Raw genomic sequence first — 26,626 nt, 5'->3', positions numbered from 1 at the left:
ATTACGTGACTAACTTTGGGTATTACGTGACTAATTTTTAAGTACTGTGTGACTGGTTAATATGACATTTTGTGACTAGTTGATAGGTATTGCGTGACTTATTAATAAGGTATTGTTTGACTAGTTAGTAAGGTATTGTGTGACTAGTTAGTAAGGCATTGCGTGACTAGTTAGTAAGGCATTGTGTGACTTAGGCATTACTTGAAAATCAGTCACATAATACCTAAAAGCTAATCACGTAATGCCTAAAATCAATCACGTAATGCTTAAAAACCAGTCACGTAACGATTAAGTCACGTAATGCCTAAAAACCAATCTTGCAATACTTAAAAACCAGTCTAATCAATTTCAACTCTTCAACTTTGGGTTTTACAAATAAACCAATAAACTTAAGAACCTAAAACACATAATTTTTTTTTTGATAATCCATGAAATTGTACATTTCATAAAAGATAGGTTACAAAACTCTATAACCCTTCAAAGCAAGACAAAATATATCCCTATTCGAAGGGCCTTGCTTACTTCCCTTATGCAAAAACAAAATATACTCCCTTGACAAAATATTCCCTGAATAATTTCAACTCAAAATCCCATAAAAAAAATCTTAAATCCTCAACAAACATGCTTAACAATCATCCCAATCTCATAAAGAAAGAGCTTGATGTCATCTCTATTCTTTAGATGGCGAGATAGACAGTATTTGACCAAAGAGAGAAATCGAGATTTAATTTTAAAATTTGTATCTAGATGGCGGGATAGAGAAAACTAAAATAATTTTAATTTGTCTGAAATTGTTTAAAGGGTATTGTTGTCAAGTCATGTCAAAAATTGACTAAAAATAGTTAAAATTATAAAAATGATATTTATGAATTGAGCTTATGAGAAAGGTTATCTCTCACAATTTCCTCTAAAAAATATATTCAAGTTCTTTTGAAGTTAAAATATACATAATTAACTAAAATTGAGAGGGTTTGATGAAACGAAATATTAAAAGAGGAATAAGATACCAAAATCTCTCACTTTTTCTTAAAAAAGTGACAAAATGAATATGTGCTTAATAAGAGATGGATTTGAATTTTTTTTGAGTGGTGTCATAATTTAAATAATAATAATAATTAAAAATAAATATGTTAAAATTTATAAACTAGAAATTTTAATATTAAATTAAAGAAACTGTAAATCTAGTATATTTATTAAATACTTCAAAGTAAAATATCTAAAAAAATTATAATTGTCCATGATGATTTTTCATATTTTGAAAACGTTGCATAATAACATCAGTAAAAAATTATCAAACATATCTTTTTCAATATATGTCATCAAGCAATTATTCATCCATACGTCACTCATTCAATTACATAGCATGTGCTTTATAAATTTCATTATTGAAAAAACTCCATCAATTGACATTGTTGCAACTAGTAAGATTAATGCAAGTTTTACCAACAAATAAATCAAAGGATACATAATATTTCTATTTGTCTCAACCATCTCCATTGACTTCAACAAATTCCTCATCTAAACGCATGTTTACAATATAGTTTTCGAGTTGATTTTTAAATACCATTAAATCCAAGGCTGAAAAATAAAAAGATACAATTGAACCATACAAATTAATCTTTCTTTGTTAAAAGCAGAAAATGAATTGTTGGGATTTGACTTTTTTTGACTATTTTATATATTTTGACTTTTTTAATAAAATCTTAAATTATAAAAGGAAATTTTTTTATCTTTTGCATGTACTATTTAAATATGAACATATAAATTACTTTTCAATAAATCTACTTGTTTTACAATATTTAAATATTATTTTTTTGATGAATATTTAAATATTATTAATATTTAGATTTTTTTAATAAAATCTACATTTTGACTGCACTCTCTACAAAATTACAAAAAAAAAATTAGTGGATTCATGAATATTATTTAATATAAAAAATTCTAAATAAATAATATAATAAATAATTTTTTTTAATTGAGCACCACTCCCATGTATGTGTGTCCACCCATGTGCTTAATGATAAGAGATGATAGTATAGGAAGATAATAACTAAAGTTTAGGTTTTTTGCATTTTCTATTAGTAAATTACGTCATTAGTTTATAGTCTTTTCGTTAATAGTTAACTTTTTTTCATTTGTGACTTAAAAAAAATTCAAAATTTTCATTAAAAATTTTGGTAATCTTTGAAATCCACCCTCCATGCATTAATACGTCATTGTACTTTGGATAGAATCTATAATGCGGTGCTTTGGTGAACATTCACATTGTAAATTTTGCTGGCAGCTATAGCCCACCTTCATTTAAGATAGATGCACACATGCATGTGTTTGAAGTCATATCATAAGAACAGTACTGAAGATCGATTGAATTCAATACCTTGCATATAAAACTAAAGGCACATGTTTGTTCAACCATAGTTTTTTTGAAAGAACTACACGAAAGCCTTTCAATTTGTAAAAATTAATTATTTATTCCCCTTGATTTGCTTTGTCGACCCAAATCTTTGCTTCTGATTAAGACAGACAAATTAAAAAAATGACATAAAAAAAAGAAAAAGAAAATAGGAAGCATGGCGTGATAATGTTTAATTTCTTGGTATTATATATTTTCTCATCAGTCATCACCTGAATAGTTCACTACTACTTGTTTTCCTAATCAAACACAGTGATTAAATCTCAGCATAGACATTTTTTTATTCTTTTACGTGTACGTTCTGCTAAAAATTATAAGATTAATGTGGTAATCAAAGGGAAAAGAGAGAGAGAGAGATCTAAATTTACAAGTAGTCATCCAAGCACGTGCTTTGAAAGGGTTTGAAGAAAAAGAGATTTGTTTGGTTATCAAAAGAAAATGATTCTCCTTGTCTCAGAGACTTTGGAGGGGTGATGATCTAAAATGGCTGCGTCAAGTCAAGTTAGCATGAAGAAAGGCCAAGAAAGGGAAAGGGAAGAAGAGAAAAGTTCTAAGTCTTCAGTCTTACACCATGAATGGATATGAGAAGAGTAGCTAGAACATTCTATATATATATAAAATAAAACCAAGTTGGCGAGGGTCGCCCACTAGTTTGTTTGACCACTCTATAAAGCACAAACTTTCGTTTTGATTTGTTCATGGATCGAGTTAATTGTCAAGCTCTAGTCAAGATTTTTAACATCCAACTTGGCTCGACCCGAGAATATATTATATTTAGTATATAATATTTTATGCCTATTATAGCTAATTTCAGCTCAAACAATTGACGTTAGGGGCATGTATTTGGAAAGAGACATCGCTACATATATATAACTATAGCTTTTCTTTATTAGTTATAACTTGTGGCTAAGATCAAGTGGTAATGACGAAGCTTATCTCTTAACATTCATTTGCGTGAAAGGAAAATGGTGCATGAAATGGCTGACGGTGACACGCTGGAACTATCCATGCGGTAGAGGACTTTCTAATCCAGACCTGATTCATACATTTACGTTTGATATAATGAAAGTCAAAAGGCAATTGATGGAGCTGAAAAGCCCCATTTTTGTGCTAAAATCACGTATTCTCCTGAATTCCTCAAGTTCTTTTTCAAGTACTGAAAATTGAGGCAACATCAAGAGTCATGATCAGGGCAGAGAAACAACCAAAGTAGAGGATTGAATATGTCAAAGACCTTCTGTGGTGAACAATACAGATGATGACTTTATACAAGGGATCATTTTCCCACCTTTTGTTGAGGGACAGATGGAATTACCACCGCAGGATTTTGAGATGAGGTGTAGTACTCCCTTGTTCCTGGATATTTCCTCTCTTTTTGACTTCTAGGGAGGCTCAGAAAGAAATTATGGTTTTGGTATGAATTATTACATTTTGGGCCTACGTTTGCATTCGATTGAGATGGCCAAGTCATAAAGTTGATCATAAGTTAAACTCTAATTCAGGCCCTGAATTGAAGTCAATTGAAGCCTTAAAACCCAAACAGGTGCATATCATTTGTTAAGTCAATCTTTTTAGTTTTTAAGGCTCATTTGCCTCAATGGGTTTGTAAAGGCCCAGGGATAGCTGAAATAATCCTTTTCTTAGCTTCCTGTCGTTCCCAAGAACCCAAGAACAAAAAGAAAGAACACACAGAAAGGTGGAATGGGTTGACCTTGGTCCAACCAAAAACTAGGAAGGCACCGTTGGGCTACACTTGAGCTAGACTCGACCAATTAGAATCGCTTGAATTGGAGGTATGCTTTCTAAGCATAATTAGTTGATCATATAAAGTGCCCAATTACATTAATTTCCAGCAATGCATATCCAATGAATGGAGTTGAATTTTCTATTCCCTAAATTAAAAAAAAAATCTCGAAATCAAGCTTTTTCTATTCTTATATTCTGATACCGATGGATCTCTAAAGCATGCTAGATATAGACATGTAGCAGTGAGCTTCAAGGCTTTTGCACCCCCACCAATGCGAATATTACAAATCTTGCAAGACTGGACTTACTCATGCCTTCTTTGTGAAATATTCCACAAATCTAAGAATTTTCAAACAACTTTCGCTTTCTCTCGTGTTCATTCTAGATGCTTAATTAACTCAATTATGCTTCCAACACACTCCAACAAGTTACATCCTGGAAATATTGAACACTTTATTTGACTTCAAAATCAATATGGTAATGCCAAATGTGGGAACAAGGTTTTGGTATGTTAATACCTGACATCAAATATTCTCACTTGGGAACAAAATATGATGCCTCTATTCTACTATCTACGAAGTGTATGTTCAAGTTAAACTGAAATAATATGTAGCAGCTATGGCTTGTGTAGGCCCACATGAAAACTATTTATAGGACTCTATAAGTATTTCAACATGCATGATACTATACCATCCCTCTATGGTAAGCAATAGTTTTTGCTCTCCATCCAATCCTCAACCCAAGCTCCAAAAAGAAAACCTTGAAACTTTAAGCAGAAGAACTTATATTGCTTGCCTACATCTCTAGTCAAAATTCCAACATGAAATCTGGAGATCAAACTTCTCGGTGGAAGAGAAACATCAAGTGCTGGGCAATTGTAGTAGCCGGTGTCATAGCAAAGACCATAATCATTTTGCTCTTCGTGCTGATAGTAATGCGTATCCGAAATCCTAAAGTTCGTTTGGGAGGGGTCACGGTAGAAAATCTCAGAGCCAGTTCCTCATCTTCCTCACCTTCTTTTAGCACGAAACTTAATGCTCAAGTTTCCGTCAAGAACACGAATTTTGGTCACTTCAAATTTAAGAACAGCACTCTCACGATTTCTTACAATGGTAGTCCTGTTGGTAAGGCTACTATCGTTGAGGGTCTTGCCAGGGCTCGATCAACCAAGAAGTTTAATGTGACGATATTGGTTAGTTCCAACAATAAGATATCAAGAAATTCAGACCAGCTTAGTTCTGATATTGAGTCTGGGACCATAAATTTGAGCAGCCATGCCAAGCTGGAAGGAAAGATACAGCTATTCAAGATATTCAAGAAGAAGAAATCAGCAGAAATGAATTGCACTATGGACGTTAACACCTCGTTGAAACAAATCCAGAAGCTGACGTGCAAATGAGATGCATTAATCAAACTTTATTTTAATTTGTCTACTTGTGTTGAATTTTCTGATCAAATGGCTTTGAAATGTTGATTTGTTAGTGGAGCTACATTGTAAGATATAAAGAACTTGCTCACTGTTTTGCACATTCTTCAATTTGTAGTTTGTATGGTTGGATGACTTAATTGTCGGGTTGCAATTTGTTGCATTCTTTGCTTCAAGATGAGTCTTTCTGTGGTTCTTCAAGAATCACAATGAGTACATTTCAAGCTGTGGACTGGAAGCAGCCATAGTTTGGATCAAATGATTCCTGTCTTGTGCTTTGCTTCCTACTTCAGTTCTATATGTATGACATGTAGGCCTTTTGTCTAGTTTTCCAGACCCACTTGCAATCAAGTCATTTTATTTAGCACTTTTACTTCAAATAAAAGACAAGAAACATGTTTCACCTTCGCATACACAGTACACAACTTCCTGCCTTATTAAAGAAAATTATTAGTCAACGTTGATTTATAGACATATTGTTGGCTGTTGCTTTCTCTAAAGTCTCTCTCGATAGATGAACTCTCGCGCGAGATACTGTAAAATGCATGGGGTAACAAACGAAACTGGACCGGAGGTGGAGATTAGCATTGGAGGCGCAGGGATGCGGTAGATGGAGATCAACACTAAGAATAGTTTTTGTGGACAACTTGAGCCCTAGGATGTCATGGAGAACATAGACGGAAGCTTTTGATGAATATGGGAAGGTCGTGGATGTGTTCATCCCTAGGACTAACAAAAACAGGGTGTCGAATTATGCTTTCCTGAGGTACAAGGAAGAAGCGAAATTGCAGAGTGCAGTCAGCCTGGGAAATAACCGAAGGGTCGATGGTAGCATCAACCCAGTCAAAAGCTGCGTTTGAATGGAACAAAGAATCGCAAATGAAGCAGATATGTATGTTAGAAGGGATATGATCAGAGGGGCGGAGGGACAGAAGAATGTATTGGGAGACCCTTGTCGGCAGCGAGCCAAAGCATAACCAAGGAAATCAGGAAACTAATTACAGAGGAAGGGTGGACGAGCAAAGCAAGACAAAAACAAACTGGCTATGGCGAAGATCGAGCAACAACGAAGTTCACAATCAGGATACCAAGTTTATTAGAATATAATTAAAGTTAATATAAATATATCATCTAAACATAGGCAGCCACCTTAGTGAAGAAAACCATTAAGAAAGTATTTCACAACAATACTTTTGTATAGGATTTGGGGATTTTTAGGAGTTACATGAAGAACTGAACTGATTTATGGAAGTTTTGCTATTTGAGTGATATATGGTTGGAAAGCTATATGAGTTTATTTTTTAATGAACCAAAAGGGGGTGGATTTCGATTTTCCTACGTAAAGATATGATTTTTTTTCTTTGTAAAGACAGTTCAAACTTTTTGACAGCAACACCAAGAGCAATTTCGAAAATTTTTTGCACTTTTCCTACAGTAAACTAAGTGTTAAGATTTATATGGATATAGAGCTTATTAAGTCTAGTTTTTAACACATTAAACAAATCTTGATTTCGAGTTTCGTAGCTTCAAATACAATTATTTTAGTGAATGGTGTGCAAGTTGTCTAAATTTATGATTTAGGAGAGTTTGAATTATTTTGTATTGTTTAAATGATAAATAGATTTTAGAGAGTTACATTGTTTTTAATATGTTTAAATGATTGTTATTACTCTTTTGATTATTTTGGAAGGAAGCAAATTTTTAGAACGAAGGAAAGTAAGTATATCTTCGCACACATTGCTTTATTCAAAACTATGGTATATGTAACTTTCTTGAAAGAATCAAACGTTTTATTTCATTATTTTCAGTATGTGAAAATAGGATTGAGCATATGATTATTTTCTGTTTTTGGTTTATTCATATGATAAACATGATTTATGAATCTTGTAGTTTATTCATATGATGAAAATTTTATTTACGAGTAATTTGGTTTATTCATATGATGAATATTGATTTATGAATGTTTTGGTGTATTTATATGATGAGTATCAATTTATAAGTGAAATGAAACCTTTGATCTTCTATAAAGAATGTTTTGAGAGCTACGAAATGATTCTTGAGAAGTGAGAAAGTTGATACTAGAACTAGTTTTATGGCTCTACTAATGAGTTATAATAGTTAGCATACGACCTCGATAATGGGATGTAATAGTTTGTAACAATTATGAGAATATAATTTGTCCATACGGTTCTTGTCACGAGATATCATAGTGACTGTAGCTAAAATGATGAAACTAAGAATTATGAGAGCTAAGAGAAGAGTTCGAGTAGTCTATTTTAGTGTCAATACATTATTAGCTACCTTGAGACTTTACTATATGTAATTGATATTTCAGTTTTTAATTGTTTAATTATTTAGAGAATTATTTAGAGAATTCGAACCTTACTTTTTAAGTAGGAGAATCAAACGCCAATCAGTAAACCAAATATTTGGGTGTGAAAACTTTATAATTGGATTGTAATACATAGACAAAAATGTAAGTATGAAATTATTAGCATGACATCATTTGAGGATTTATATATGAATGAAAGATAGAAAGGCTTCGTATTATTTTGGAATTTAGTCTCAAGATAACATGGTCGTTTCATGTCTCGATTATAGGATATGACAATTATATTAGAGCATGCGGCATTATTAGATACTAACCCTTCAACATCATTTTAATAATCTTCTTATGCTTCAATACAAATTACTCTTCCCTTAATTAAGAAGAGAAGCTCACATTTCTCGCTTTATTGAAAACTAAGCTCACATTTTTTGCTTTATTGAAAACTAAGTGCCACACTCATTTTTTACTTTTTACTTTTTTTGGCTTGTAGATTATCACGGCTTAGTTCTCTATAACAACACCACTTTTTAGATTGATTAATAAAACTTGTACTAATTAATGATTATAATTATTAAATATTTACAGCAAAGTTCTAGGACGGAGGATATGATTAATTAATTTATTTTTTTGTTTGAAAAAATGATTGGTTTGAATTTCCAAAATGATCAAAAACGAATCAATCTATTGCTGTTGATCATGTAAGCTGATGAGCTAAACAACCAAAAGGGTAAAAAAACCTACTTATCATTTAAACAAATACATATAAACATACAGAAGATAAAGAACAAATACACGTACAACTCAAAATGTAACTCACCACAGTATAAGAGTATAGTAGCTAAAGCTCTAACCACATTTTATGTCCCGCACCAATTTTTGTGCCAAATTAACTATCATAGTGCAGTTCATTTCCACAGATTTCTTCTTCTTGATCACCTTCATCAGATGCACCTTACCGTTCAATATGGACTGGCTAGTCAGTGTCAAGAACCCTGAGTTAAGATCACTGCCCAAGTCCGAGTCATTGGCTACGCCGTTGGAATTCAAGTCCATGGTCACATTCATCTTTTTTGTTGATCTGGCTCTGGCCCTGGCCTTGGTAACAAGGGCCTCCCCGACTTGTGACCCCTTGTAAGCAAAAGTAACGGTGCTGTTTTCAAATTTGTAGTGACCAAAATTTGTGTTCTTCACGGTTACTTGAGCAATAAATTTCATGTTGAAGGACGGGGAGGAGTTGTTGAAGGTGAGGTCGTCAACCAATACAGAGCGAATCCGGAATTTTGGGTTCTTGATACGCATCACCGTGAGTGCAAAGACTAGAATGATTGCAGTTTGGAAGATGACAAAAGCAGCAACATAAGCCAAGCATTTCATGCGTTTCTTCCGCTTGAGCTCTTTGGACTGCTCCATGGGAAACGCTACATCACTTTCGGCCATAATATTTGCTCTCCACCAAGAAAATTTCTTTTAAAATTGAACAGCAGTCGGTAAGCTGATAGCCTGCTGGAACCTTTCGAAGAATAGGAAAGATATGGTGGTGGAGAAGTGAAAGTAGGCTCTCTCTCTGTCCATATATAGCTTATATGTGCTGGTAGATGAAAAAGATCACCTTCCTTGAAAGAGTCTTGAATCTTGATAAACTTGGCAGGAATTGTCAAGTGACATCGATGGTCTAAAACGCGCCTGAGAGCTTTGATTTTTGACATTCGGGGCCTAACTCGGACTTGGGTTTTAACAGTTTGATTGTGAGATACTGAGTGTGGGGTTGAGTAAGCAGAAGCTTCTGTTGTGCCCATCACAAGTGGTTGGAAAGGACAATTGCTCGTATATCAGACAGAAGGTTGTTTCAGCAACGGTAGGATTAAGTTTAGCTATCCCAAAGTTTTTCCCAGGTCTTACCCAAGCAAATTCTAGATGAAAAAATGATCCAAGTTTGCTCAAAGCGCGTTCAAGTGGCACATCTCATCTCATCCCATCCCATCCCATCCTTGCTTATTTTCCACACGGTCCCTTTTAATTTGGGACACCAAATTTACTACTTGCCTTGCGTTGCCTTGACCTCTACTTATATATTTTCTCCAACAATGAATCTTCAAGGAAGTTGTTACACGAGTATGATATGGCAGCATCTTGTTGCATCCAATGCTTAAATGCAGACCAAATGGTCTCAAAAATAGTGTTTCCTTAACTTATTTTCGCACCTTTTGGTTTTTTTCTGGATGAATTACCCTTACTATATTTGATGTAAGTTACCTTTAATTTTTCAACCAATTGTCTTGCTTAGGTGGTGGCAAAAGCTTATTAAACCTATTTTTCACATCCCACTTGTGAATTTATCCTGATAATTATTACTCCCTCTGTTTCAAATTTAATATTCATCTTATTGTTTTATATTGACTATTTTAGATAGAGGAAGGAGATATAGGAGATAGTAAAGTTAAAGAATTTGATCTTTTGGCAAACAATTCTACAATACATATTGCCCCATTGGATTTCTAACTTTAAGAACCTACTTGAATTCATCTTACATTGATGATATGAATATTGTTGAAAAACTAGTGTATTTTATAAGGTTCAAACATCTCATATTACTAAAGTGCATAAAGGTTTAAGTACTTTAAATAAGCAAGCACAAAATAAGCTTGTTGCAAAGGAAAAAACAAAGTGGGCTCGTGCACATGCGAGATTGGGTTAAGTCTTGAAAAAATTCAAATTCCTCCCTGCATGTGGATTAGGCCTAAGTGAAATTTTTATACTTATTTGACCAAGTACTCTACCGTGCTACCTCACTCATAACACACCACTCACAACTACCTCATTTACAACACACCAAAGTCTCATTCTCTTTACCATGTTATAACGTATACCTGACTAAGTATACATGCTAACCAACATATACTTGACTAAGTATACATGCTACATGCTGATGACTCTCCTGATTTTGCTACAACATGTACCTGACTAAATATACATGCTAACCAAGTTTTCAAGTACTCTACCATGCTACCTCACTTACAACACAAGTACTCTACCATGCTACCTCACTCACAACTACACCACTCACAACTACCTCACTCACAACACACCAAAACCTCATTCCCTCTACCATGCTGATGACTCTCTTGATTTCGCTACAATGTATACCTGACTAAATATATATGCTAACCAAGTTTTTCTTACTAAGTATACATGCTGACTAAATTTCTCTCAACTCCCTTGCTGATGACTCTTTTGATTTTTCTACAACGTATTCCTGACTAAGAATACATGCTGGCCAAGTTTCTCTCACTAAGTATACATGCTACAACAAATACCTGACTAAGTATACATGTTGACCAAGTTTCTCTCAACTCCTTGATTTGATGCAACATTCACCTTATTTGGTGCAATACACTTCATTCCCTGTCTATAAATACATCCTCTCTACCTCTCTCACAACACACCAAAATCTCATTCCCTACCTATAAATATAGCCTCCCTACCTTACTCACAATATACCAAAGCCTCTCATTTTCTCTGCTTATTTTCCGCTTCCTTTCCTTTCTAGCTGGGTTCTTTCTTTTGCTGTTCTTGTCATCCCTTACTAGTTTGTGTAAATTATAAAGAAGGGTCTATTAAATCCTGAAGAATAATCGTTATAGTTTTTTTGCACTGAGTTTTATATTCGCCTACAATGAATCTTCAAGGAAGCTGTTACACGATTATGATATGGCAGCATCTTGTGGCATCCAATGCTTAAATTCAGACCAAATGATCTCAAAAATAGTGTTTCCTTAACTTATTTTCGCACCTTTTTGTTTTTTTTAGATGAATTACACTTACTATATTAGATGTGAGTGTAAGTTACCCTTTAATTTTTCAACCAATTGTCTTGCGTAGGTGGTGGCAAAAGCTTACTAAACCTATCATTCACACCCCACTTGTGAATTTGTCCTGATAATTATTACTCTGTTTCAAATTTAATATTCATCTTATTATTTTATATTGATTATTTTAGATTAAGGAGACAAAGGAGAGAGTAAAGTTAAAGAATTTGATCTTTTGGCTAACAATACTGCAGTACATATTGCCCCATTGGATTTCTAAATTTAAGAACCTACTTGAACTCGTCTTACATTGATCATATGAATATTGCATGACTCGCTTCAAATCCTTGCGAGTTTTGATTAATACATAGGATTTCCACTGTATAAGGGATATATGTGATGGCGTTGAATTACATTTTCAAGGACATTTTGAGAAACTCAAGGCACTGAGGCTTAATGAATTGAATGGACTGAATAGGTTACTCAACGTCAGGGGCAAACCGGTTGTCCTATCAAAATTTTGTTGCTTGGGATAAATGTTAGAATCCCACCATATGTATAGGTTTTGTCATGGATGATTAACTTGTCTAATTACACAATATTTCTGGCAAACTTCATGTGCTTCATGATACTCAACCAAAATAAGAAAGCAACAAACTCTAAGATGGTGATAAACTTACAGGAACCACTCATAGCCAGTTCCAGCATAAAAAATCAGGATATCTGCGAATTGTTCATTATATAGAATCAATGTTTGAGCATTCACGAATAACAAAATTGTGTTCATGCTGAGTGGCCCTTATTTAATGTTGTGTGTATCCCATTGTTCAGGAGCATGCAGTATTTCCTGTACATGCTTATGCAACAGATAGGTTTTTCCTCTGTCCATATCTTCCTATTCTGAATTTAGGTAAACTTCGTCTCCCACATTAAGCCATGAATTTGTATCCAGCACAGCCTCATCACCAGAGTCATACCTCAGCAATATCCCGAATAAAATCTTCCCCTAAATCCATAAAATTTATTATCACTTGCATAGCAGTTTGGAAACCAGAAAGCAACAGATATCAATTTAAATTCTAACCTTCACTCTCCTGTATGATGCTAGAGTTGCCAAAGGTTCATTTGTCTTTTTCACTTGCCCCATTTGATGATAAAAATTGATCATCTGGCAGCGGTTGCAACCACCTAAAGACTGATGAAGAAATAGTTACTAAGAAAGACAGTCCATCTTTATACAGCATTAAGAATATCATATAAAGCTTATATTTATTGGCTTTTTGTAAGTCACACATATTCCTCCAAAGTAGTAAAACTAATTAGGGCTAGCAGCTTCGTCCTTCACAAAATCAAATTCCAATTTACTAGCTCTTGTTATTTTGCTGTCCCCATCCCCCAGACCCAAATATACAACTCTATTATACAGTTTGGAGGGTATAGCTTAAATAGAAATTACAAGGTATTGCTAAAATTGTAAAGAGCAAGCAGCAATGACTTAAAGGGCTGTAAAAAAAAAGAGTGAGCAAGCTAAGCAAGCAATGTCATTTGAGTAAGCCAAAACTCTTTATTTGCCACTCCAGATGTATAGGAACGCAGACAAAATACCATAAAGGTCCACAGAACTTACAGTAAAATATGCGTTCCCAATTTTAAGATTTCTCCATCCATCTTCAGCATATGGTTCACCTCCAGATATGACAAGATTAGGCCGAAATCTCATTGGGTTGACATAAGGTGCGGCTACACCAGAGCGTTTTTGAGTATCTGGTAGCACATAATTAGTTTGTAGATGTAACATATCACTTTAAAGAACTTGAAAAGAAATTTTTATCTTATAAAACTGACAGAAAAGTCATTTGAAAGACAAATATCCATCAACTAATATGGCACAAGCTAATGGTTGTTGATATAGGAAATTTCAGAGTACAAATAATCTGTATGCTAACTCAGTATGTCTTAAGCTCTGTAATCTGTAGAATTTTAAGTTGAACCAGCATAAAAGTCAAAATACTTAAAGTAGTGGAATGATTCTGATGCACAGTAAATTACCACCACAAGCAAGGTATAACCTACAATTTTGTAGCAAATCTGATTCCATAGAATGCAAGAATATGCCAAGAATTGGATATTTCATCACTTGGTTTTAAACATTCAGGAACAGTTTGACGTTCAGTAAAACCATGATGAGTCTACATTGAATGCAAATTTCAGATTCTTGCATGACGGTAAAAGAGTTCACCAAAGATCATACTTGAGCATAGTCTGTTGTTCAGGTCAGATACACTTTCCTCAGAAATCAATAAGAACTGAGCTTCATTTGAAAAATTCACCCTGCTGTCCACATTTCTGCACATGCCCATACTTCTATTCTTGCTCAAAGAGAAGCAATACTGGGAATGGCAACATCGCACTAAAGTGCAAGGTTGACCAACAGCATTACTAAACCATTCGTTGATTTCATTTCCATAACATTGGACTTCATATCTGATAATCAAGAAATAACCATTATGTTGCAAGCTTCGAAACAACAGAAACAGATATGGTCAGAACATTAGATCTATTACATTGGGATAAAAATACAAAAGAAAAAGAGGTATACAAACATTTCTATAGTGGATTAAGAATTTTGCACTCCAACATTGTATTTTTGCAATACCAAACCTTTTCTTGAGCATGTCAAAGTGTCATGCATTTATACATGTTAACATATTGTTGTTCATACCAGAAAATGTCTCCATGCGTGGTGGTCTTCTATTCCAGTAAATAGAGTCACCACACTCTCATTTTCGCTGAATAACAGTCTCTCACAATTGTTAGGAAACAACAGAAAACCAACAAAAAACTAGTTGAACTCTGAAATTCTAATTCATTTCAGCTCATTCAATATAGTTCGCAATTTTATTTTGCATATTGTTCCGTAAGCTACCTCATGATCTTTCAGCAATTTTCTGCCTTCAACATTTTTACAGTAAGCACTATAGCCTGTTTTTAATACTCAATGGCTAGGTCAAACCAAGCTTCAGCAATTTCAGAATCTTCCATTTGGATGGCCTGTTCATCCCAGTCAGAAAAGCCAGTCCAGTTTCTTCCATTAATCTTGTACTTGAGAGTTTCTACCTCATACACTTCACATTCAATTCTTTTCTTTTCCCACATTTGACCATACCATGTAGTAATTTAATGAGACTTCTCCATCCAACCATAAGGATGACTTATGTCAGACTCAATCAGCACTACCTTTTAGTCCCAGATTTCTTCTACCAAATACTTGTTTACTTCTAGTCAAAACAATTTCAGTTTCTCATATTCTAGCGTAGAGGTGGCAAAATAAACTTGAACCCTAAAACCCGCCTGAAAAATCCGAACCCAACCAGACTTGAACTGATTAAAAAGCAAAGACCAGAACCTTAAAAACCTAAACCAGAAAGAATTTAAACCTGAAATAGATTGGACCTGAAAATCATCTTGAAGTAGTTACATCTTACATAAAATCTAAAATGGCTGAGAACTAGCCTGAACCCGAAACGACCCAAATCCAAAAGGGTCTGACCCTGAGATGACTCGAACCTGGACCCGCCAGCTTGCCACCTCTACTCTAGCCACTTCTAAATATGTAGGACTATAGAAATGTTTCTATATGCAAAACTTAACTGTACTATTCATGTAGACTACGAATCTTTGGAAAGAAATGCATCGAATTTAAAATATGAGTTCAACAATAAACATGCATCATAAAACATCATTAACCTGTTTATTCCCTTCATACTATTGGAAGGAAAATTTAGCAAAATTGATGCATACGTATATGGGAATTTTCAGAAGTTATACCTACCCACCATTTTCTATAAATATATAACCATATACTTTAACAGGAAAAAATTAACTGCAAAAGCTTTTGGACTTTGAAAAATAAATACATATCACATTCCAACATATTAAATAACTTACCTTAATAATAACTAACAAATATGCAGTTTCATAATATCATATCACACCTTTGATTATGCATATATAATTCTTCTTTTCCATGAAGATATGAATTAGAGTCTAGTTTGATCTGCAATTTCCCTTTGCAACGGGGTGACTCTACAGACAACATCAGCTGATTAAGGTTAATGAAGGTATTAATGAGGGACATTTCAGGAGCCTACAAAACAAAATAGGATAAATTAACATTTGATCTTAAAAATAAATAAAGAAAAGAATTCTTGTCCAGAAATAGATATTACCATACTTTTAGTTTTTGGAAGAAAACAGCTAAACAATCTAACATTCATTCATTGAGTAGATAATATATATTGTCAACCCAATGTTATAGAACAAAAAGTCTATGAATGGCTTATGTTGTATACCAGCTAGCAGTAGGCTAATCATCTTCATTTAGTTGCCCACACAGTAACAAAATCTTCATTAAATGAAATTTCATTCATCACCACAGTCCATGTCAACCAACTAAGTGAAGCAATCAATGTATATGTATCTAGCACCTATTTGTCCTTAAAAAGGGAGAGAGTTTAAGGGCGAAGCAAAAAAGATTTGCAAAGAAAACTGTTAAATAAATGTGGCATTGAAAGATATTTTTTCCCAAAGAGATTGGCCCAAAGAGACTGTTAAATAAATGAATTTCTTCTTCCTCCATTTCAGTCTGGTAGATTACTTAATAACTTTGTTCTGATGCATATAAAATTTGGAAGCCAATCCTTCCTAGTTCTTACAGTTTCCTCCCAACAAAATGATGGAAACGTTCATCCCTTTCTTTCAGACCTTCCTTCAATTCTAATCTCTCCAGTTATACTTTGTATTGACTAGTGACATGCATATCCCTAAGGAGTGACTTTAATGGAAGTAATACATTTATGTGAGCATAGATTCATGCCATAGCTGTTGGAAGACAAACTGTTTTAACAGCTCAAACCAAGCTGCTCAAGCACAGCTTATTTCGATAGTTTTTAGCAAGTTCATCAAAGAAATAGCACATAGAATTGTTAAGTATTACAAAATACAAACTAATTATCCCTAAGGAGAATATTCTCTGAGCAGGGTGTTAGCACCCTTATTACTCTTCAATAAAATGCACCTAAAATATGAACCAGTACTTAGGATAAAAAACAAAAAATTAAGAAAACAACAGCATGCACAGGCACACAACTCTTCTAAGCAGAGAAACTATTCACCTTCTTTTGTGTAAGAATTTCGCCAGTCAAGCTTTTAAGAAGCCATTCTCGATCATATTGCAGACCTGCATTGATGGGTAAATAAATGAACAGACATTTTAGATCTATATCATAGACAGAGAGCGAGATCAGCAAGCAAAGATCTTCTGTGCATGCATGCACAAAAAGGAACAATGAGAGATTCAACTTCTAGACCTAAAACAGAAAAGCTTTTTTTTTTTTAATTCTAGATTCAGAGCACAAAAAGGTTGTGTGAGATGTAAGACCTCATACCATGGCAAGTGCATGTAGATTTGGAGTGGCTTCACTTTTAGGTTGGGGTATCATATTTTCAATCATTTGCTTCAGCAACATTTATCTCCTACTTAATCCTATTGCAATTAGCATATGATGTGGGCCTCAACTGAACTAAAATGATACCATATACTATTATCAAAACAATGTAGAAATTTGTGCAAACATTATGATGGTAAGTGATCATAAAGAAATAGTGTTTTTTTCTTTTTGGGCCAATAAAGATATAGTGTTCCTACCATGGGAAATAACACAAATTTTAAAAAGGAGAAACTATAGCGTACAAACATAAAAAATCATCAACTTGACTACAGACAATTCAGGATGAGCTTTAGTTATGAATGGAAAGAAAAGAAACAAATCATGTTAGCTTGACCATGTACTATCGCCATAACCATAAAGATAACAACAGGTTACCTGTACTGCTCAGTGGCCAACTTTCCACACTGAAACCTGCACATGATTTTATTGGATAGATGGTGATGGACTTAAGATAGCAACCAGAACTTGATAGCCGATTTTCTAAACCTGTAATTGAGAGACAATCAATACACTATGCCGCTTATGCAGAAAAGCCAGAAGTAGAATAACTACATAAACTTTATCATTTTGATGATCAGGGGACTTCCACACCACATGATTAGAGTAACATTTGATGCTATTGGCAAATTTACATACAATGATAGGAACAGAAGCCCTTGCCCCACTTTAAAAAAAAAAAAAAAGAAAAGAGGATATGATGCACCATGCAAAACTTAAATAAGGATGCACAGCAGACCCCATAAAATGACACTTTAAAAAAGTACAAGCATCACAGTTCCAAATATGAAGATTAAATGATAAATCCACATTGAAAATAAGAAGCCATCTGAGTATCTGATGGAGGAGGAGCATGTGAGGTATTTGGTGTATCTAACATGGGCAAAAGTTTAGAAAATAAAAGATTATTCCAATTTCTTTTACTTGATTTTCTGTAACGTATAAATGGTTTAAGAGAACTCATATAACACTCTTATCAGGAGAATACAGCCAGTGCAGGCTTTGTTTTGAGCATTGAATAGACTTAAGATTGTCCCTACTCTTCCACCACCATTTTGGCTCTTTTCTAGTTATGTCTTCTTTCTCTCTCCTCTCTTTCTTCGTTCTGTTAGCTCTATTCTGTTTAAAACTATATAGATATTTATAATATTTGAAATGAACATAGATTTGTAAATAATGTAATTCTAATAACATTAAATAACATTTGTTAACATTGGAAATAATTTGATAATTGAGCAAAGGAGTGCTTGCAAATCTAACTAATAAGTCTCATTTCATTGGCAAATATAGAACAAAGCAAACATTAAATTAACCTTCACTTGGATATGGAATTGACTTTGTTCTGAGTAGATACCCTTTCTCGAACTCACTTGGCATTGATACAAAGGAACGTTTTATAAAATCAATAAATTTCTGCATAGTGGGGAAAAAAAAGAAAACAGGCAACAATGAAAACAATCAAACAGAAAGAATGTCAGTAAGATTCAACAAATATATCCCAACATATTATTATCTACAGAAACCATAAGACGGAAAATCAATAGTCCGCACAGAAGCTCAAATAGATTATTATTCCCTTAAAGTTGGAAATTAGTCTTATATTTTGGAAATTAATTTTATATTGTATGCAACATAACAGGTGATCCATGGATATAATAAAAGAAAAAAGGAGGGGATCTCCTATTTTTCTGGAATAAAAAAAGGGTAAAGCTCATAAGATAGCAAAAGAACAACTACCTTAGCATCTTCATAAGTTGACATGTAACCAAAAGATACTCTAACAGCTCCAGTTGGCTTTCCGTTTATTATATCATTGTCATCCCAGCAAATATGCCCAGCCTGGACTCAAAGCAAGGCTTATTTTATTTCTTTTAACTTCCATTAAATCAACAAAGTATATAACTCAATCAATAAGATTTGGCATGGCGATTATGAACCAACCAAGAGAAAGGCATACCTTTAGGTTAGAAAGAAGATCCGAGTGGGACAAGCCAAGATATTTTGCACAAGCACCAGGATTGCAAAAGCATCCTGTCTACAACAAAGCACCAGGCAAAGGACAAGAATTATAGTCACCAAACTATTAAGAGGAGTGCAGTAACTATTTGTTTAATCTTGCCCTAGATCAACAATCACTAGTTTCCTACAATTTTGTATAAGCAGGCATCAATACATTGATACAGTAGCAGAAAGCTAGAAAGTTGCCTCCTGTTATTACAAAGCATTTTCGAGATATGAACAACATAAAAAGGTATTTGCATACTTTCCATTTCCCAACTACTTTGTCAGGTCTGGAATATTTAATACACACTTGCGAATATTTAAGACCCAAAAAAGAAAAAAAGAGGCACTTTAGCAAGCAAGCAGTAATTCAGAGCACAAATCACTATTTTTCTTTATGCAGCAGCTACGCTTGCTCCAGACATTTCTCAAAGTTTACCCGTAACTGAATTCCAGACAAGGATGACAATTTTTCCACCTCCCGATATCCAAACCAAGAACCATCAGGTCTTTTTAGGTTGAATGAGACAATAGAGCCAGAGTCATGACTAGAAACCTGTGCAAGAAAAGTTGCAAAACCTTTAGAAAAGTTAATAACTCCAGATGAAAAAATACTAGCAAAAACAGAAAGCACAGTCAGAGCACCTTACTTAAAGCATCAAGCTTCACACATCTAAACAGACAAGGCTAAGCACTATTAACAAAAAAATGTATTGGAATCCACACACTAAGTAATATGCATTACTCAAGGGAAAAATGGTAATTGTGGACATTGTGCATTTGGCATCTATGCAGCTGGCAAATTGAAATGCCTTATTAAGAAAAATGCATTTTCGAAAAAAACCAAGAACCAAAAAAAAATGTGAACATTCCCATCTTTTTCTTCTTTTTTTTTTTTTTTTTAATTTTACATTTTGAGTTTGTTTGAAGCATTGATAACATGCTACAACTCATGCTTATGTTGGAACATCAAGTTTACATACTGCTTTAAAGTTATGTAACTAACCTTTAGAGAACGATTGCCATAAAGAGTGCAGACACTTGATCCATTTTTGTGTCGCAAAGCTAAGAGCTTCTTCTCCAAAAACATGGCAAGTGACATGGTATGCCTAAAAGAGAAAAAAAACAAAAAGAGAATTGGGGTGGGGGTGGGGAGAACAATATGTTAATAGCAAGCATTTAATATAATTACTTTAACATGCTGTGGAAAAAAAAAAAAAACAGTATTATTACTTAATAACATAATGTACAAACAGAAAAAATATAATATGGCCGAGACACATTTATGTGGTACCCTATCTGAAGGGAACATTAATTTTGTCATACTGATCAGAAAATAAAATTGAAAGCACATTGGCGCATGGTTAACAGACAGAAAGCACAGTTATACTCCTGCATATCCTACATGAACGGTAACACAAAGTAAACACGGTAAAGCATGATCTATAAATATTTCGTTATAGGAGCAAACATACCAACTCTGGCATTCTATATTTCATCAGAATCTTAAGTTATTGCAAGAGGAAAGTGTAACAAAGAAAGGACCCTCAAATACTTACAAATAACCAAGTATAAGAGATATAAACCCAACATGCATGAACGAATAGAATAGAAAAATCATGCAATAAGAAAATGAAAACATTCCATCATGTAAACGTTCACAGTGATTAAGGAAAAATGCAAAATACACTTAAAATTCATAACTCTAATAAAAGCTTTCAACTTTTCAGTGTTAAAAAAGCAAATTTGCATACCGGCACACTGCAGATGCAGTAAGGGTACTGAATATTTTAAATCCATGACGTATAGATGCTACGCTTAGAAATGAAATGGTGCCATCCTCAAAATGCTCCTCAACACCTTCTCGTCTTCTGACAAAGTCAATGTCAGCAATTGAAGCAGCAACAGTGCCTGAAAAGTTCAAAGCTAATTTACAAAATTACTACAGCACATGTAACCATCAATAAGACTTCTAGGTACAAACCTCCACTAAAATAGGTCTTCTTCAATAACTTAGCAGCATCTAAAAGCAAAGAAAAGAAAAAAGGATATTAGAAAACCACTTTAAAAAGTTATCGGCTCTTAATTTATTAACTTAATCAGGATTTGTTTAACAGATTATGAAAAGAAAAAGAAATATAAATCAATGAAATGCTGAAAAATAATGTGCAATGGAAATGAAAAGCTAATGATATCCTTCTTTTTCAGAACTCATCTAAATTTTCCTTTTCTGGACAATTATAGCAAGATCCAATTCGAAAATCAAACTACAATTGTCAAGGGTGATCCATATTTCCATATTTTCAGAAACAGTAAAACCAGCCCTGACTGAATAGCCAACAAATGCATCCTAGTCTTAACCAGTCTAGATCTTTTATGGCACAAAGACTCGTGCTTAAATATCCATTAAAAAGAAAAAGAGGAAAATCCAGGCTCACAATCAAAGAATTAAAATAGAAAATCAATGGTACTTGATAAAAAAAAGATTCTTTTTTTCATTTTATGAGCCAATTATGCACAGGCACAAAGCCATAATATCTGATAGAAAACTCCTAACACCACCACGAGGGTATAACTTCAGAAACCAGTAATCTTACGGACTCAAGCACTTACCATTCCTAACTATGAGAGCACCAAGTCCAGTTGGATAGCCAAACAACTGAGAAACAATGCAAAGGCAAAACAACATTACATAAGGTTAGTTCCTTCTAATTTTCCCCCTTTCCAAGATAAATAAAGAGCTGGTATTCACCCACTAATGAAGTCCCCATAAGGTCATACATTTACCTTATAAAATGAGATTACAACAAAATCCGCAGGATAAAGTAACAAATCTGGGGGTTGTGTTGCACAGCCCTTTGCAGCATCAATTAAGACCATCCAACCTCCCCTAATTATAAAACATTGATGATTAGAAAATCTATCACACAAAAATTGAAAGAATCAATCCTTAAAGATTAATTTCTAAAAAAATACATTGAAAGAGCATAATTAAAAATAATGACTTCTAGAAACATGAGAATCTTTAAAGATTTGTCTCTGTTAAGCAACAATGGTGCTATAAAGTCTGTGAAATTCATTAGGCTACATACATGCTTTGGAACTGCACAGCATAATATCGGCATGGAATATGAGTGTTTTAGTTATCTCAATAAGTTTTAAATTATATAAATTTCTTAGTGTAGAACTTTTCTACCAGATGGGACAAAATAATTAGGTTTTTTCAATTAAACCAAGCTATTCTGCAACTTTCCCACTCACATGATTAGTAACACAATATGCACCACATAATTTTCAAACTATAATGTTTTACACTTCCTCATGCTTGTAATGCCTTCCATACAAAAAAATATATATATATATGTTAGCATCAGCTTTGGTCCAAGCTCATATGCACCCTAGTTGACCAAGCCAATTTTTAGTAAAATTAACAAAATCTATATAGTCAATTGAGATCTTAACTAAACTAATGTTTAACCAGGAGAAAAAATTAATGGGACAAAATATCTTATCAAAACTTAATTCAATGAGAAACAAAAGTTCAGTTATCTGTTATTATTCAATTAAAAACCAGCCAAAACAGCCGCCTTTGTAAATGTGATTATCAATTTTCCCTCAGATTTTGATTAACCTGAATTGTTTTATTTCATTATAATTTGAAGGTTCCAGATAGGAATTGCATAGATGGTACATTTTTCACATCAGGCTGCTGCTAGTGGTAGAAAGCAGACATATATGTTTTACACAATATACATGGTATGATAAACTACATACTTTGAATATGGAGAGCCTTCCAAAATTTTTTCTGCATTTTGCTTAACAATGTTCACCAAATCAAGGCTAAATCTCAATCCAGAGAAATTGCACTCTGAGGGGAAGGCAAACAAATTAGAGGCATCACCTGCAATAATAGAAAAGGAATGAAGCTAGAGAGTGGTAAGGACACCAGATGGTTTCCTTCTTCTGAGTTCTCACTCCAAGAAAAAAAAAATTATTGTAATTATTTCAAAAGCAACATTCCCGTTTTCTTTAGTCATGCATCCTACAAGGATAACTGCTGAAATGTTTTTAAAACTTTTCTCTATTGTTATTTTCATTCATATAATTTATCTGTTAAATTGGCACCATGATATGTTCAATATAGTGAGCAAAAAAATTCCCAACATGTTGTCAACAATAATGACCAAATTGTCATCAAGGGAGCTTGATATAGCAAAAAAAAAAAAAAAATTCAACACTTAGAATTATAAAGATTAAATATATAAAAGGATAATATTTAAACAGAATGATATCTTGAACTGTGACAATATTTTAGAATTAATTATAGATTAACAAGATGTTTCATGGGAATTGAAGAGTTAAGTTAAAGCCAGTAAATAGATAAGGATAGAATTTTTACAAGGACTACATAGTTTAGTAGGCTGGACAAGTGTAGCAGAGTATGCAAAATAAGAAATAGAAGAAGATAGCAGTAAAGAAATCTTAGAGGTGACCTCGATCAGTCTGACATAGATAAATTCTAGGAAAGTCGTATTGGTAAACTAAGGCGAAAGAGAGAGCGAGAAATACCATGCTTACCGAACTCTTACCTCATGAATCCTTCATAAAGTTTGCTTATAAATGCACCAATTAAAGGGTTCTATTAAGGGATTGGGCTTCCCTCCATTACTTTTCTGTCCATTACTTCCCAATACACCAATCACCACCATTTATATGCATAGGACCCACTCATGAATTGTGGAACCCAAAACTATGAATGGTGATTACATGTGTATTGGATATTAATGGATAGAAAAGTAATGGAGGGGAGCCGGATCCCCAACTAAGACTTCCTAACAAATCAATGGTAACTAACTTCCTAATAGCAAAATGGTACTCAAACGACCCATTAAAAAATAAACCAGACTTAAAAAAAGCACCAAGAAAATCAAAATCCTATCACCAACTAGACCTTGACCATGAAAATATGTACACCTGCACACAATATACATGCATCTGGGCAAAAATCCCTAGTCATGAACTTTTATCACTTTAAAGTGCTGAGAGCTGTTTTCAGCTAAATATCTGGTGTAGAATCAACCAATGGAGACCCATATTAATATGAAAATATTTTTTATTTCATCCTGCATCATTTCCCTTACAAGTATCTTTAGTTTTCAGTTAAAATATTTATTAAACAGTTACCAGTAAGCTCCCCTTCCAAAACTTCAGCTTCATTTCTTCTCTGTACTGGATGCTGTGATATCTTCACTGAAGTCACAGGGCTTCCAGATACTCCACTCTGATCCACATCCTCTTTTATATCTACTGCAAAGGCTGCAGCTCCTTGACTGAGTGCATATCTATAAATTACTAAGGACAAACAAAGTTATAGATTCAAGATTACTAAGAGAAGGAGCAAGGATGCTGATCCGATTCAGCCCTATAGCACACAAATTAAAAAATACTATAACTATGATACTTGTCGATATAAGATGAATTTACGAAAAAGAAAATCATAACCTGACTGCACTAGCCGCAATATATACTTGTACACCCGAACAATAAATATGGCCAAAAAAAAGTGGCAGGATACTCTCTAATACCAAGTACACTATTATGATTTTCCATTGTGTACATAAAGCTGCTCTGACAGCTCCATGGAAAGTTCTCCCCTATAAGCTTTAATGCAGCTGTTGCCCCAGAAGTGAATATGCATTTATAATCCTTTGGAGAAGCATTGCAGTAATCAAGGACCTTATATCAAGAAAAATTTAAAAACCAAAAAAGATAATTACTGATACCACAGACAAGAAAAGATAATTTACTTGCAAGCACAAATCAAATTAGAGCACTATTACCAATATCTATAAACTACCCATTTGTGACCTCATATATCATGCAAAACCAGGTTATTTGAAATCTAGGAATTTAAAAATCAAAATTAAGCAAAGAACTAAGAAAAAACAGAAAACAGAGTAAAGTAACTTTCACCAGTCTTGATAGCAAATATATAGTACCTGTCGGCGAGCTTCAGCTACAATGTCACTAGTGGCTGAACTAGAATCACTTTGGCTATCTATATTCAAATTAAAGAATTCCACTGTAGACCTCATTTTTTTAAGCACGGGCGAGACAATACAACATTGACCAAAACCGAGACACAACAACAGTAATCTCCATCTTTCCTGCCAAAGCCACACCCCAACTACCTGAGTTAACTCATTGTAACAATCGAATTAAGCCAACAAAGTATCAGATATTGCTAATGGGCTTGTATTTTTCAAGAATGGGTAAGCCAGTACTAACCAGAACAGATCAAAAGAGTTACTACATAGCTTTCATTGCAAAAACAAACAACCAATTACCCAAATTGATCCATTACAACAATCGACACCAAATCAATGCACTACTGGATATCACTAAAGGGTTTTCACTCACTGCTTTAAAAATCATTAACATACCATATATAAGATATTAGTCAACAAGGAACATACAGAATCATTGAACAAAACATATGGACAGTTTGAATTCATAATTCATCAGATTCAAAGCAAAACAATACTAGTTTTCAAGTAAGAGGATACGGGGATTTCCATAAACACTAGTCGTAAGATCTTTGAAGATTGCTTCCATCTGCGACTCGGAGTAAAGGGTTGCTCCAGCATGGTCCAAATACACGGTATCTACAATACCCAAAGCTCAAATAACTAATCAAAGCATCCAAACCATCAAACGAAAGTTCGAAAATTCATTTATTATCCTTTAAAAGTTCAATTATTTCCTACTTGGTAACAACAAAAGGAAATTCAAATATCAATTACGAAAACCAACCAAAATAAAAACAATCAAAGGACAAAAAAAATAAAGGTTCACCTTCTAACCGCTTGAACTCGGTGGCGCGAATTTGGTCGATGGTTTTTGGGCCGTTGGGATAACCGTAATAGTCACCGAATTCCTTGAGAAACTCTTCCTTGTCTTCCATTTGATGAAGAAAAGAACACTTTTCAATGAATTTTCTGGGAGAGACGGTGATAAATAACAATGTGGACCACCAAAAGACATTGGACAGAGCTGGGGTGGGGTGTCTGAACTGCTTTCTAGCTTGTTCTTAAGGAGGAAAGTCAGACATTTTGATTTGAACATGTTTGAGACACGTGGCTCAATAACTTTTTTTATAATAATTTTTGCATTTTCATTTTCATCACAGAATATATGCATACACACGCGAAGGCATATGTCATATAATACAAGTTATTCTATTTTTTGTTCTCCAATTTATTTAATAATATTGTTTGCTTTATATCTCAAAAAGTTATACTCCATATGCTTTTGATTGTGTAAATTATTATTTGAATATAGAGGTAAAGAATATGTGTCACATTGAATAGAAATAGTCAAATCAGATAAAACATAATT

At 33.8% G+C, this 26,626-nt stretch overlaps 3 protein-coding genes across 5 annotated transcripts; 1 reads left to right on the top strand and 2 right to left on the bottom strand.

Moving 5' to 3' along the window:
• Window positions 4,980–5,558, top strand: LOC18594560 (late embryogenesis abundant protein At1g64065). The gene has a single exon (XM_007022155.2). It carries the CDS (start codon window positions 4,980–4,982, stop codon window positions 5,556–5,558), a length of 579 nt encoding a protein of 192 aa, XP_007022217.2.
• LOC18594559 (late embryogenesis abundant protein At1g64065) lies at window positions 8,643–9,499 on the bottom strand. The gene has a single exon (XM_018124611.1). It carries the CDS (start codon window positions 9,349–9,351, stop codon window positions 8,761–8,763), a length of 591 nt encoding a protein of 196 aa, XP_017980100.1. The 5' UTR covers window positions 9,352–9,499; the 3' UTR covers window positions 8,643–8,760.
• On the bottom strand, window positions 12,428–26,311 carry LOC18594558 (molybdenum cofactor sulfurase). 3 transcript variants are annotated; one of them, XM_018125112.1, is made up of 22 exons: window positions 26,084–26,311; window positions 25,795–25,893; window positions 25,228–25,286; window positions 24,804–24,964; window positions 24,413–24,570; window positions 23,003–23,129; window positions 22,016–22,118; window positions 21,842–21,887; window positions 21,213–21,251; window positions 20,983–21,154; window positions 20,235–20,337; window positions 19,668–19,784; window positions 19,185–19,262; window positions 18,965–19,066; window positions 18,541–18,640; window positions 17,606–17,716; window positions 16,895–16,959; window positions 15,716–15,867; window positions 13,972–14,204; window positions 13,348–13,484; window positions 12,805–12,915; window positions 12,428–12,726 (listed from the first exon to the last, which is right to left on the bottom strand). In XM_018125112.1, exons 1-22 carry the CDS (start codon window positions 26,190–26,192, stop codon window positions 12,616–12,618), a joined length of 2,493 nt encoding a protein of 830 aa, XP_017980601.1. In that variant the 5' UTR covers window positions 26,193–26,311; the 3' UTR covers window positions 12,428–12,615. The 3 variants fall into 3 exon arrangements, with proteins under 3 accessions (XP_017980601.1, XP_007022214.2, XP_017980602.1); XM_007022152.2 differs by having other exon boundaries at window positions 20,983–21,139; XM_018125113.1 differs by having other exon boundaries at window positions 23,003–23,096.

The sequence above is a fragment of the Theobroma cacao genome, chromosome 7 (assembly GCF_000208745.1).
Source record: "Theobroma cacao cultivar B97-61/B2 chromosome 7, Criollo_cocoa_genome_V2, whole genome shotgun sequence".
Classification (NCBI taxonomy): Eukaryota; Viridiplantae; Streptophyta; class Magnoliopsida; order Malvales; family Malvaceae; genus Theobroma; species Theobroma cacao.
The sequence above is the reverse complement of the archived record's forward strand: the minus strand, read 5'-3'. Positions and strand labels throughout refer to the sequence as shown.